Here is a 14,953-nt window from a genome sequence, read left to right on the forward strand (position 1 = left end):
CATTCGAAACACCCCCTTTCATTTCCTACTTTTCCTATCATCCTCCTATTCTCAACAGAGAAATGGCTCATTACCATGCATACAGGAAGAAGGCATATACAAATACAAATATATATGTGAATTTATATACATATGCGCATATACATACATACAGGGCCGTGGAGAGAGTATTCGAGGCCCGGGGGAAACTTGAGATGCGGGCCCCTTCAAATTTTTTTTATTTATCAAAATGCTTATTATGTTATAGTGATATAACATTGAAACATTGAAAAACTCATTGATAAAATTTTTGATAGAATTAATTATGAAATATTGGTTAAAATTAATTTTAGAAAACTCTTCAGCAGATCTGAAATAAAAAACGCAGCTGAAAAAAGTTAAAATTTATTCAATTTGTGAGCCTTACAAATATTTGAAAATACTGCCACGATGCTTAGAATTTTGCTTTTCTTGCTTTAGCTGAGGCAAAAGCTCTTATAATATTATATCATCGCAGTCGAGTTTCCTTGCTAACTCAGATTCCAAATACAAAGTTGCCAATCCTGTTACTCGACTCTGAGTTGAACAAGAACGATGGTAGTCTTTGATCCTTGATAAAGCGCTGAACGATCTTTCGGCGCCGGCAACTGATACTGGCAGGGGCAGAATATTCGCAAAGCAATGCAAATGTTCGGGAACAGAGTATCCAAGTTTTTAGCTGTGATGGCAGTCAACAAGTCGAACGGAGGTATACAACATTCCGAATTTCCAGTAAAATTCGCCTTGTACACACTCTTCAAGTGACACATCTCAATTGAGATTTCTTCCGACACATCAGAAGGGTATTTTTTAGCAAAATTAAGAGCTGCTGTCTGAAGTTCTACTTTTTCAATTTTAGGAAATAGCCACAGGAATGAGAAAATGTTGTTTATGTTTTTAATTGCAGCAAACCGACTTTCAATACCAGTGATAACTGAGTCCATGATGACGAGAAATGTGTTCCTCTTGAAATCAATTTCTTCGGCGGTCATATTTTCCGCTTTCCCCCCGCTTGTTTACATCTACAACTCTGGCTGGTTGCTCAACATTTGAAGAAAAATATATTGTAATAAAATTCTGAAGTATAAACATTCTTTTGTTAGTTGTAAGTACATATATGTATGTATTTACATATGAAATGTGATTTGACATAGAATGTGGTATAGCGCCATATTCTAAATTGTAGGCATATATATGTAAATAAGTTTAATATATAAATAGATATAATATCATACCTTAATGGATTTTTTTTAAAAAAAAAGTTAGAGAGTTTAGGAACTATAAAAAAATATAATTTTAAGTTGTATTCAACCATTCCTACAATCTCCAGTATACGGACATACCTAATTTGTCGGTTATACCTTCTGCTCAAATATGAACGAGACTGATTTAATAAAACACAAACGGTTAATTATTGTTCAATTTTTATTTTATCTCCTTCAAAGTAATCACCATTGGAGGCGATACACATATGCCAACGTTTTTTCCAATCATCATAGCATTTCTGGAAGGCCGATTTCGGTATGGATTTCAGTTCCTTCTTCGAATTCTCTTTTATGACTTCAATTGTCTCAAAATGTGTTCCACGGAGCGGCAACTTGAGCTTGGGAAACAGGAAAAAGTCACTTGGAGCCATGTCAGGCGAATACGGTGCTTGCGGAACGATATTAACATTATTTTTGTTCAAATAATCGCGAACAAGACGTGATGTGTGAGCTGGTGCATTATCGTGATGCAAGAACCATGACTTGTTGTCCCACAATTCCTTCCTTTTAAGACGAATGTTCTCGCGCAAACGCTTTAAAACGTCTAAAAAACGTCTAGCTATCTCTCTTTCGGTCACACGGCGATTTTCAAGCACAATTTCCTTTACTTTTCCGATGTTTTCGTCGTTTACTGATGTTGCTGGACGACATTCATGAGGCAAGTTTTCAACCGATGTACGGCTCTTTGAACGATTTGTACCACTGGAAAACACGTGCACGCGATAGAGCAGAGTCCCCATAGGTTGTCTGCAACATTTTTAAGGCGTCTGAAGTCGAAATTTTGTTGGAATAACAAAATTTCAAACAAATTCTTTGTTCAACTTGAATTTCCATCGTTATATTCGAAAAACACACTCGAGCTTGACTTGTTTACAGTAGCACAGAAAAAAAACTATGTGACATATCACGCTGAAATTTGCCATGTAAGCTTATAACAGTCCTACTATCCAACAAAATATTTATTTTTGCCATATGTCATCCGCGCACCGTTTTATTGATAAAGTATCGTTCATATTTGAGCAGAAGGTATGTATTTTCAGTGTAACACCGCAAAACCGCATAAAAAATGCATATAACAAAATGAAAACGAACACTGCTCAAATAGCAGCTATGAGAGTAGTAGTAGCGCAAAAGAAGTGAGAGTAGTAGCGGTAACTAGAGTACACATGAATAATTTCACAAGTAGCGCTCCGGTCGATCCCAAGTTTTCTGCTACTACTCCAACTACAGAGAGTACTTAAAATGTTTTTTTACTGGTACTCTGAGCTACTAAATAGTAGGAACGAAATGTAGCTTGGAGCGGAGAAAAACAATTGATCGCGCGTTTTGCGCTACTTGCTCAATTATCTACTCATAGTAGTAGCGAGAGTAAAAATGAAAACTAGGAAGTAGTGGAGCAATTTCAATCCGTGGACATATTCTGATATTAGATAAGTTATATTGCTAACACTCATTTAGAATGTTTACTTTGGTTGGCCACCTCAGTATCCGAATCATTCTGGTGAGCGTTGGAAGCACTGATATACAACTGCTGATTTCGCAGCACCTAATTTGGCAATGCCTAATAGCATAGCATTAAATTTTTTGACGTGATAACGTCTTATAAATCGATTTAGCCGGCTGCACGCACGAAAAAATGTGTCGTTATCTTGCTCATTCGTCGTTACCTAGCTTGAACTGCAAGCGAAACGAACGACAAAAAGCACAGTCGGCCCCGCGTTCGGCAACGTTCGATATGGCGCTCTCCTACTTGAGCGAGCATACATAAATATGTAATCATAGTATATGCGCATATGTATATAAATTTACATATTTGTATTTGCATATGCCTTCTTCCTGTGTGCATGTGGTAATGAACCATTTCTCAGTTGAGAATAGGACGATGAGAGGAAAAGTAGGAAATATGAAAGGGAGTGTTTCGAGTGTAATGTGTATTGAAAAAGTCAAATCGATGATGTTGCCTCTTAGTGTTGTTGACTTATTAACGTCCGATGCACAATCGAAATTGAACATATGTATCTTTCATGAATTTGATAAATATTTCGTAATTTTTCACGTTTGTGTAAATGTAACTTGATCAATTCCATTGCGATTCCATTTACCTCCTTCTCTATATCCATACAAAATATCTATCAAACAAATAAAATTAAAATTTTGTTTTGAAAATTGCAACCATTACATCAGTATTTTCTTATGACGTTGTCACGTTAAACTATCGTCAGTAAACCGACTTTACAGAAAACCTCTTTTTGCAAAAATTTCATTCAACGTTAAATTTATTTCTGAAGCAGCTTTTACATAAGTGTTTCCAAAAAACATATACTGTTGTTCTTGTAGCAGCGTAAACATTCCCCAAACATGTACGAGGAATGCTGCTGGTATGACAGTCCTTGGTCGGATATAAATCCCGGTCATTCCGGTAACCTAGGATTGGATGTATATTTATGGCTTCATCTACTAACCCCTCGCAACTCATGATGAAACGAATGCGGCTAATACTTATAAGGAGAAATATGTAGTATAATGTAACATGCTTAAAAAAAAAGTTGTAAAGGGGGGATAGAGGGTGTATCCCCATCTGAAAACTGAAAACCGCACCCTCCGCAGGCTTATTGTTTTTAAGTAATTTATTTTTAAAATTGTGGCATTTATCGAAAAGTTGGTGTTGCCAGACACCTCAAATAAAAACGATGTTCGCATGCGGAGACGTTCACTGGAAGGTTGTTTGTAAATTTGCAGTATTTTTTGTGTTAGTTTAGAATTGAAAAGCAGTTTTGAAAATATAAACAAATAAAATTTAATTTGACAGGAGCGTTGATCCTCTTTTTTTTGGAACATTTGTAGAAATTTTGCATAGAATTTTTTTCCTCGTGGGCGCTTCAAAAAACTAACTCTCATCAGCCCAACTCCTGATACGCCAACCACAGTATTTTTGGGTAGAACTTCCTCCCACGTTAAACCAAAAATTAAAACGTCATATGCGTGGCTGTAGGAAGGATGCACAATCACCTCCATCCCCATCATCAACACTGAACTGAAATACTTAATTTAAAACCATGGACATTATTTACATTTGCAGGCATCCGGCAACACTAACTGTTGCTAATTCCAGTGAATTGTTAGACCCGATTTACACGAGGAGACATCTGGAAGGGAAACATTTTGTTCAAGAGCGAAGGACGGTCGGGAAGAGAGAAGGGATTTTGTCTCCCGTACTCGGCGACACGCTTTGCTCTTCTTATTCGTATTTCTTATCTTAAAACAATTTTTGACAGTTGCTTCATTCGGTTTCTTCTTTTGTGGAAGACAGTTCTAAGTTATGTGTTGGTTTTCAATCAAACGGAAGATAACAACGATGACAAACATCCGAACGCTGCTTGGGAAATGCACGATTATTTTTGCTAGTAAAGTAGGTATAATTTAAAATAGTTACGGGACATGTTTATGTTGATTTCTAATTTTTCCCTGCATTTCTAGATACTCAAGTTAATTTTAAGTTAATTATTTACATATGAAGTATTTTTAATTTAAATTTTTTTTATTCAAGTATAAGGTTTTATAAATATATTTAAATAAAAAAACAACAAATTATTTATTATTTAACCAGTTTGCATTTTTCATTCATATACAGGGTGGCTGATGAATTTTGCTACATTAAGAAACTCAAATAACTTTTTTTTTAGTGTATGGAATTCATTTATTTTTTTTTTCAAGTTGAAGGTCATTAAATTTTATTAAATGTAGCTTAACTAGTTTTAAAAATAATTGAATTAAAATGCCCCCCATGCTCGTTGACACAAGTGCGGCATCTTAGTAAAAAGTTGTTCATTGCTGCTTTGAGAGTTGCGACAGGAATAGCCGCAATTGTTGCCCGAATGGATTGTTTTAGTTCATCCAAATTTGTTGGCTTTGTTTTATAAACTTCTTGTTTACATAAAACCCACAAGAAAAAGTCAGGTGCAGTAAGGTCAGGCGACCTGGGGGGCCAACGAAATTCGGAGTTTCTTGAAATCAGTTTATTGGGAAATTTTCGTCGCAACTCTGTCATAACAGTCTGGGCTATGTGAGACGTTGCCCCATCTTGTTGAAACCACACAGAGTTGAAAGGAATTCTCTTTCGGCGTAGTTCTGGATAGAAAAATTCTTTCAGCATTTTCAAATAACGGTCTCCAGTAACCGTAACGGTGTGCCCATTTTCTTCAAAAAAATAAGGCCCGACAATACAGCGTGAAGAAACCGCACACCACACTGTCACGCGAAGAGGATGCAATTCCGTCTCGTGGAGTATCTGTGGGTTAGAAGTACTCCATATTCGACAATTTTGTTTGTTCACATTGCCGTTTAAATCGAAATGGGCCTCATCAGACATGAAAAGGCAGTTTAACATGTTTTGGTCTTCTTCCACCATTTGCAGGATCTTCTGGCGAAATTCCAAGCGAATCGGCAAGTCTCCTGCATTCAGTTTGTTAACCATTTGAATTTTGTAGGGAAATAAGCCTAAATCTTTGTGCATTATTGTTTGCAAAGACTGTCGGCTGACACCAAGTTGAGCAGATAAGCTTCTTGTTGAAACCCTTGGATTGCTTTGTATAGCTGCAGCTACAGCAGCGATCGTTTCCTCCGTCCGAACTGGTGGGTTTCGATGATAAGGCCTTCTTGCGACTGTTCCTTGCTCAGCAAAATTATTCACCAGTCTCATTATGGTCCATCTGCTCGGGGGATCGCCGCCAAACATCCGCCTGTACTCTCTCTGTACCAAAACTACGGACTCCAGTGCGTGATAGCGGCGGACTATCCAAATTCTTGTTTGCGTGTCCCAGTTATCCATTTTAATAAATTTTAAAGATCAATATGCAAATTAAAACAAAAATGGAACAGATAACTTAAAAAGAAAAAAAGTTATTCAATTTTTTTTTGGTAGCGGCTTTCATCAGCCACCCTGTATTTAAGAAACTGTTGTCGAACGCTCTCTGCTTTACATGTAAGCGCGTGCTAGAATACATCCGAACCAGACGATGCTAAAGTATTAAATGTCGAAATGTCGCGGAAACATTTTTGCCCGTGTGTACGCGACTGAAACATCAAAAGAGAATTTCCAGTGTCTCCCTTCCAGATGTTTCCTCGTGTGAATCGGGACTTATTCTCGTTTACAATTGGAGACTTATGATATTGCTAAATGCATATTCATTTAATTTTCATTGAAATATTTCGAATATATATTATAATGTGCCAAACTATAGTGAAGTTCTCGACGGCACTTTGAAGGCAAATAATTACAAAACTATTATTTGCGCAATAATTGGGAGTTATTAATGTTGTTCCTGACCCATTCCCTAACATTTTCACCAAGTTTCATTGAATAAGTCATAATACTTTGCCTAAAATTACCCATGTCACATTATACTGTTCCCGACACCTTACAAAAGGATCATTCTTATTTAGCTTATATGGCAAACATTTTTTTTATTAAAATGCCAAACTAATGGGCAACTCAATGAGAGTTTACTCGGTCGAATATTTTCCTCTGTCACCCATGCGATGACAACAGTAAAGAAGAAACGTCAAAAATAAATGTCAAACAATCTACCCTTCTCACAGCAGCAGCAAATTTATTCAACTTGCATTTTCCACCGCGTGTGCGTTTTGTGCTTGAGAATACATTTCTGAGTTATTTCTAAAAAAGTTAAGTGAAGTTCAGATGGAATAATCTAAATAACATTGAACTATTACCAAACATAGAATAAAGAGAACAGTGTGTGCACATTTTAAGTGAGAAATAATTACAACCCAATTGATTTAAAAATAAACTCCAATTTTCTTGAAAAAAAAAAACCAAACTGTGAATTAGAACAAAATTGATAAAGTTTTGTGTGGAGTAGAATGAGTGAGACGCGTGAACAGATACTCGAGGAAATTAAAATTCAAGGCGATTTGGTTAGAAAACTAAAAGCGGCCAAGGAAACCAAAGAAAAGGTAAGTGTGAGCACTTTTCTTTCTGACACTTGATTCGTATTTATTTGTTACTTTGTATAGTTCAATTCCTTTTTTAGTCATGTCAGCACACGCTTTTAAACAACTGCATATTCATACTTTTGTCCGTGTATTATAAATATGCAACCTATTAGCCATACGATTCAAATTGTTTCTTAAACAAGTTCGGTATTTCATCAGACATTCAAACTAATTTGGAAAAACTATACGATTAACCAAGAAGTGACTGATGTGTTGTTGGTTTTTGAATATGTACTTACTGTGCTCGGTGATTCATTGCTGTAGCAACATTGGTTCGCGTCTGCCATAATTAATAATAAATGGGAAAATGCGACCGTTGGTGGGGGCAAAGATGGTTGAGTGTTGCATTTGTGCAGACTGCTTGACTACCGACAATCGTTTTACACAAAATATTCAAGACAAAACTGTTGTGTTGGCAGACTTACGTGGAGCACAAGGCTCTCCGAACCTTCACTTTCCAAATAAATTTGTTTTTTTCTTTGTGAGCCCGTAACTACAATAAGTTATTAGCGAGCTGTTTGAAAACTTGATTGTGGTGTTATGGACCGGTTTCTAGTTCTCTCCTTTAACTGGTTTGTATACTGTTGCCCTTCTAACAATACTTATGTATGTTTGCAAGTGCACAAAAGTCAAACAAAAATAAAAATTTGGCAAGCACCGACATTTTACACAGAAAATCGGTGATTATGTATAACGGCATCATGAGTATTCACACATCAATGCAAGTGGAAGTTCTGCATACATATGCACGTAATAATTGCTAGCACCTTTTGGGGGCTTGTCGTTATAATCTCATATCTTGTTTATATTATTGCGAACAGGATTTTATTTATGCATTGCTACTCCTACGATTCTTTTGAACTTGAATCGATAGCGAATGCAATTTAACTGCTGTAACATAATAATTTCTGGATTCTTTTATTATGTAGAGCACACACCTGGTGCTCCAGTTGCCTTGAAATGTTGCTGATTTAGGTTACCTTGAGCAACAATTACCTCACACTTCAGTTATACTGGATTTTAACATCTTAACAGGTTAGACTAGCGTTGTCATAGTAAAAATAAAATTTAAATTGACTTTGAAATTGTATAGTTATTTTCTAACGTCAAAAATTGACTATAATTATTTTCCGGATTCAAACAAATATCAATGAAATATTTTAGATTTTAGAGTGTTATAATCCAAAATGCCGAAAATAACGGCTTAAAAATTTTCAATTTACTACGACTCCCTAAGTAAAAAAAAAATACACATTTTCATCTAAAGCGTTACTGTTAATAGAAATCGCCATGCATTTTTGCACAGGATAAAGGAGCTAGTGGTCATTTCTGCATATACATATATCTAAAAAAAATTATTTTCGTGGATTATGACACCCTTGCTCAAAGGGTCAGATGGGTAGGACACGTGACGCGCATGGAAGCTGATAGATTGCAGAAGAGATTACTCCAGACGAAAAAGGCATGCATATGAGAAAGGCAGAGTAGCAGAAGACCTTTTAAAAATGTTTAATTTTTCATTTTTTTTATCTAAAAGTCAGAAACTCGGAAAAGACAGCTTGTGTACGTCAAGAATGGAAAAAAAATCGTCTTACAGACCAAGGTTCCTGCGACAAAAGAGCGATACGACTTCGAAAGTTTTTTATTTGTAAATACCGACTCGACTTTCTGTAGATTGAAAATTACGTTTTAATTCTGAGTTCGTCTCATTTCTTGAAGTGACTCGTTGAATACAAATTAAAAATTCAATTAGAAATTGATTCAGGGCAGATGTGGATATAGTGGGAACTATAACTTCATATATAATATATTAGTTAGTGGAAAAAGAAATCCATTATTCTCTAAGTAGATGGCTGTAGTGAGCGGTATATCGTAAAGTATCGATCTAACAATTTAAAATTTATGCTCGTCGTCAAGGTGGCATTTCACACTGAAAAAATTCTTTTGTTCCATTCAGTTTTAAGTTACAGGGTGTTAACAAACGAAGTAAACAAAGAGAAAATTCAGTACATTTTGTAATTTTTCTTTGATAAAGGCGAAAATGCAAGCCAAGCCGCTGGAATTGTGAATGGCGTTTGTGGCGCCAATCACAGAAATCTAAGTTGAATTGCATGCCAGTAGTCGTAGCATCGCCCAGGAGCTAAAGATCGACCATAAAATAGTTTCAAACCCTTTGCGCAAAAATTTTACACAAAAATAATGGATTTCTGTTTTTCCAAACTAATATAATACATATATATCACGAGAATTTGAGTCTAATCGGTTGAGTTATGTTTAATTAAAATTTTTGGCAATTAAAATTTATCTGTTCTCAGTTTTTAGATAAACGAGTGTGAAAATAAGGTTTGAAAAAACTTATCGACTTTAGGAAGTTCAGCTTTTAGATTAATAAATCATGGTATTCCATTAATTAAGGGTACGAATGTTTAATACCTAAGTTTACTTAAGTTATTGTGCCAACAATCTTTTGATATCTTGGAGTGAACCATTATTCTATCAGTTAAGAAATGGTAGCTTTTCGAAACGAAAAATTAGCTCAACACTAGATTTACTAGCTATTGAAACATATCTACATATTTATACCAAAACCAGTAAAATGATTGGTGTACAGGAAAAATGCATATTGTAACTTCCAGTCCTTAAAAAATGGCAAAAAAAAGTTGAACCATATTAAATGCAATAGATAAATGGATTTGGTATATCAGTTTCGAGTGGTTTTTGCTTTCAAGTCTGAAATTCTGAAGCAAATTCTTCTGCTATTCTAAACAGCTATTTATTCTGGTCAAATCTAAAATATTGAAAAACACTTGAAGTGGTCAAATTCTGGAATCCGATTTCACCGTATTTTTTCACCCAATAATTAATTATATTCTTAGCAGCCTTATAAATTTTGATGTGGTTATGTTTTGTAAATACTTAGTATAAGTACTTTTTTATTTGGTTTGCTCTTATAAACGGTAAGTGCGCATCCATTGGAAGCGTGCCATTCTGTCTTTTTTCAGTTTGAAAGTTTTCGGCAGTTCTCTCTCGTTTACGCGTATTGTTCCAAGCAACGAAGTATATTTAGAGATTTAATTTTAACGCAAAGGGAATACTTTGTAAAAAATTATAGGTTTTTGCAGTTCTACCCTCCATGGTATACGGTAATATACATAAGCTCCCGGTTGGAAGAAATTTTGACTGTATTTAATAAATTTAACACAAACTGCGAAACTAAAGCGAATTTGTCTGTTTGCAAACGTTGACTCCTTCGATTTTTTTTGTCGAAACGAACGTATCCCAGAATCTCAGTAAAATCACGACTACTCATAGTGCTGGGGAAAATAATGGTACCCACTTCTTGTTCCACAAATATTGAAGCCTCGAAGTATTTCCTTCTTAGCCCCTCGTGCGTACAATATCGCAAGAAATGCCTTCAATTTTGCTAGCGTTATTGCCCACTTTTCTTCCAAAACTCGAGAAGCTTCTAACTCTGTAAAAATTCTTATATGCTCCAAAATATGGTTGTCAGTTAGCTCGGTGCCGATAACGGAACGCACAAAAGGCGCATGGGCGCTATATATACCGTATCAGTCTCATGATTCTTCCGAAATCATGCATTTTTTTATAGAAACATGCAAAAGTCATTTTGACTGATACTGGTATAAATGTCAAGAGCGAAACATATAATTGTTACTAATATACATACATATATAGAGTAACATTAAGTTCATAAGACGTATTCTCTATTTATAGCTAAAAAAGTCATAACATCATTTCGGAAAGCAAACGTTATAGGGAACGATAGGAATTTTGAATTGTAATTGCACGACCAGTCAAAATGACTCGTCTGGTAAATTTAGTCTTAATTGTTGTGAAGTTTTTTACACATTGAAACAAAGGTAGTATGAATTTCAAAGGTTAGGACTATATATGGTGTAGAAAAGCTTTTAAGCCAAGCTCTTTCTGTTTAGGGTGGGCCATTAAATATGTCTGTACGGAGACTGGCGCTCTGCCCTTGAGTATTCTGGCTACCTCAATTGAATCGATTTCTTAATCTTAGCTTTTGACTTCATCGACCATCACGTCCTACAATTTATTTGCTACAATTTCAGAATCTTCACCCCACTTCGTCAATGATCCGATCTAAATTCACAGAAATTTTAACATTCAATATTGCATGCGCTTTTATTTGTATGGAGTCATTCGCTATTTCGATGGCGATTTGTTTTTATGTTGTTTTATGTAAATTTCACTTTGAGTCCGATTTTTCTCATCATGAGATAGTATTTTATAACTACGTAGAGTTTATGTTTCCATTCATTACATTTTTTAAAATGCAAATTCGTTTCATTACTGTAACCATCGAAACCAAATCTAGTTAATAAGCCCCATATCTAGTTCTGTATATTTTTAATTACCTTATTTGGAAATCTATTGCATATATGTATGTATATAAAATCAGGGAGCCATGAAAATTATTAATATGTATAAAAATATTAAATCACAAAAGTTGTATATATAATGCATCGAAGTGTTCCAGCGCAGCAATTTGTGGCCGATGGAATGCAATATTTAAAAAAACCAAATTTTAACTTGCCCAATAGTCATTTCGTAGTCATTGGTTATGTATGTTCAAACTAAACTCATTTAATTTCAAACCAAACTCATTTAATTTCAACACTCATCTGTAGCCAACTAACTCATTCACACACGCTGCACCATTTCATTAGTAATTTAGTTGATACTTTTGACCAGTTACCAGACCAATTTAGCAAAAAAAAAAGAAGAAAAAAAACAAGATGCCAGACCTAATTTCTGCAAAAGTTACGCCTAATATCGCATCATTCTTTGTTAACATTAATTCCTTATGATTTTCTGACATGTACAGTATCCGAAATATCTCATCATACCATATTTTGTTCCATTAACTCCACGCTTAGCAATGCCTCATTTTCTGTATTAAATAATTTTCCTAATTATATTTTTAAAAACTATTTGTTGTTGTTTGTGCGCGTCAACTATTAACAATTCTAAACATTAACTCCGCAAATGGCGAGTTTTAACTAGAATATGATTTTTTTTATTCGGAGACATTTTCTAATCAGTTTCATTATTGTTGTTGTTTAGGTTTAAACAAATCGGTGCGTGCTCTTAAATTATCTCAAAATAATTTCAATAAATGATTGATTAAGAAAAAAACGAGCTTTTAGTAAACAAATAAAAAAATCTGTAAAACGTTAGAATCGTTATTAAATCGAAAGAAGAAAAAAAATGTTGCGTTCGATTGGCCGTCAAATTGTATATTTTATTGGACATGCAAGAAGTCGGCCTAAAAATAATTGGCCCGCATTTACGTGTACAACAGTCAGCGGCGAGCGTAGATTCGGGTTCGCAGATCAGCAACAGTGTCGTCACTGTGCCACCAGCCACAAGGTGGGGCAGTTAGAAAGTGCTTCAACAAAAGAAAATTCGTATAGAAAAAAGAAAAGCCACACAATCAACAGCAATAATGAGACTGATGATGAGGCATCTCTGCTAGCACAACAACTGGCACAGGTTAGCTTTAGTATTTGCTTAAAATTTCCTTTCTTTGTGTAAAAAAATCTGTACTGCTTCATTATATTTACAGATCGATGAAGAGGTCGCACGTTTACTGGCCTTGAAGGCGAAACTCGGCGACGGACCAGCAACGCCACAAAAGTTTACTCTGAAAACACCAAAGGGAACGCGCGACTACTCGCCGCAGCAGATGATGCTGCGGCAAGGTGTGTTGGATAAGATCGTGGCCGTTTTCAAGAAACATGGTGGCGAAGCGATTGATACGCCCGTATTTGAGTTGAAGGTATGCTACATTCCTTTTCTTTATAAATATAAATCAGTTTTTAAATCAGCTATCTTCTTTGTTCACTTACAGGAGGTTCTTACTGGCAAGTATGGCGAAGATTCCAAGTTAATTTACGATCTTAAAGATCAGGGTGGTGAGATTCTGTCGCTGCGTTATGATTTAACGGTACCGCTCGCACGTTACCTAGCTATGAGCAAAATTTCCAGCTTAAAGCGTTACCATATCGCCAAGGTATATAGGCGTGATAATCCTGCTATGACTCGTGGCCGTTATCGTGAGTTCTATCAATGTGATTTCGATATTGCCGGGACATTTGATCCCATGTTGCCCGATGCTGAATGTGTAAAAATTGTTGCCGAGGTGCTGGACACACTGGACATTGGCGAGTACGTAATTAAAATCAATCATAGACAATTGTTGGATGGAATGTTCGAGGCCTGCGGTGTGCCTGCCGATAAGTTCCGTATAATTTGCTCGGCAGTTGATAAGTTAGATAAGGTAAATCATTTGAAAACCAGGAGTAACGCTTTTTTTCTACCTTAATTTTTATTTTATTATCATCTCTAGTCGCCATGGGCAGAAGTACGGAAGGAAATGATCGATGAGAAAGGATTGGATCCCGCTGTTGCTGATAAAATTGGTGAATATGTGCGTCAAAGTGGAGGCACCGAACTCGTGGAACAGCTACTGGCCGACGAAAAATTGAAAGTAGTTCCCAGTGCTCTTAAAGGCTTGGAAGGCATGCAGTTGTTACTCAAGTACTGCAATGCCATGGGACTGTCGCAGAAAATAAGTTTCGATTTAAGTCTTGCACGCGGCCTCGACTACTATACAGGTGTCATTTATGAATGTGTGTTAAAAGCTGAACCGAAAATAACACAGAATGGCGCTGATGCTACAGAGGAGCAAGGCACTGTCGGTTCAGTTGCTGGTGGTGGTCGTTACGATAATCTCGTTGGCATGTTCGATCCCAAAGGCAAGCAGGTGCCCTGCGTTGGTGTTTCTATTGGAGTGGAACGTATTTTTTCGGTATTAGAAGCCAGAAATGCTGCAACTGGTGTGAAGACTCGTACTAACGAAGTGGAGGTATATGTGGCCTCTGCACACAAAGGCTTGCACGAAAAGCGCTTGAGTGTTTTAAACTCGCTGTGGGACCAGGGCATTAAGGTGGACAGTTTTTATTTTAACGTTATGGCACATAGTAAATTTGTATATTTTTCTTCTCTAGGCCGAACACTCATACAAACTGAATCCTAAGTTACTGGCGCAGTTGCAATACTGTGAAGAAAATCAAATACCATTGGCTATTGTGTTCGGTGATTCGGAATTGGCAAAAGGCGTTGTGAAGCTACGTGAGGTGGATACTCGGAAAGAGGAGGAGGTACAATTGACTGAGTTGGGAAATGAGATAAAGAAACGTTTGCGCAGTTAAATTAACTTGGCTATTAGTGTGATTACTATAAGGCAGGCTTACGATAGATTCAATTATTTATTTATCACAAACTAAAACAATTCAAAATGATATCAAATAATAAACACTGTGAAAGAGGAAACTTATCCAAATAACGAATACGATTACAAAGTGATTAAATAAAAACGCATTTACTGGGCAAAAAAAGAAAAAAACTGAAGTTTTATTAAAAAAAAAATTAATTAAAAATTAAATTAAAAAAATAATCTTTTTTTCAATAATTTAAAAATGTTTTCTACAGAGTTTTAAATTTTAATTGTTCCTCAATTGCAGCTTTACAAAATTCGAACAATTATAGAAAATTAAATTTATCCACCTACCAAAACTCAACTAAATTATTGAGGGAAAAATGCCCGAATA

The 14,953-nt window shown here is 35.7% G+C and overlaps 1 protein-coding gene across 2 annotated transcripts; it reads left to right on the forward strand.

Moving 5' to 3' along the window:
- Positions 1-6,872: 6,872 nt before the first annotated feature.
- LOC128858462 (histidine--tRNA ligase, cytoplasmic) lies at positions 6,873-14,755 on the forward strand. 2 transcript variants are annotated; one of them, XM_054094761.1, is made up of 6 exons: positions 7,168-7,256; positions 12,405-12,833; positions 12,907-13,119; positions 13,192-13,620; positions 13,690-14,289; positions 14,351-14,755. In XM_054094761.1, exons 2-6 carry the CDS (start codon positions 12,549-12,551, stop codon positions 14,552-14,554), a joined length of 1,731 nt encoding a protein of 576 aa, XP_053950736.1. In that variant the 5' UTR covers positions 7,168-7,256; positions 12,405-12,548; the 3' UTR covers positions 14,555-14,755. The 2 variants fall into 2 exon arrangements, with proteins under 2 accessions (XP_053950737.1, XP_053950736.1); XM_054094762.1 differs by lacking the exon at positions 12,405-12,833 and having other exon boundaries at positions 6,873-7,256; positions 14,351-14,754.
- The last annotated feature ends 198 nt before the right edge of the window (positions 14,756-14,953 follow it).

This window comes from Anastrepha ludens, chromosome 3 (genome assembly GCF_028408465.1).
Source record: "Anastrepha ludens isolate Willacy chromosome 3, idAnaLude1.1, whole genome shotgun sequence".
Classification (NCBI taxonomy): domain Eukaryota; kingdom Metazoa; phylum Arthropoda; class Insecta; order Diptera; family Tephritidae; genus Anastrepha; species Anastrepha ludens.

What these genes read in the sequence shown, in the direction of transcription:
- LOC128858462 (XM_054094761.1), top strand. Translation starts at nt 12,549, where the DNA reads ATGTTGCGTTCGATTGGCCGTCAAATTGTATATTTTATTGGACATGCA. An exon ending in TAGCACAACAACTGGCACAG is followed by an intron (nt 12,834 to 12,906) that starts GTTAGCTTTAGT and finishes TTATATTTACAG; the next exon opens with ATCGATGAAGAGGTCGCACG. An exon ending in TGTGGGACCAGGGCATTAAG is followed by an intron (nt 14,290 to 14,350) that starts GTGGACAGTTTT and finishes TTTCTTCTCTAG; the next exon opens with GCCGAACACTCATACAAACT.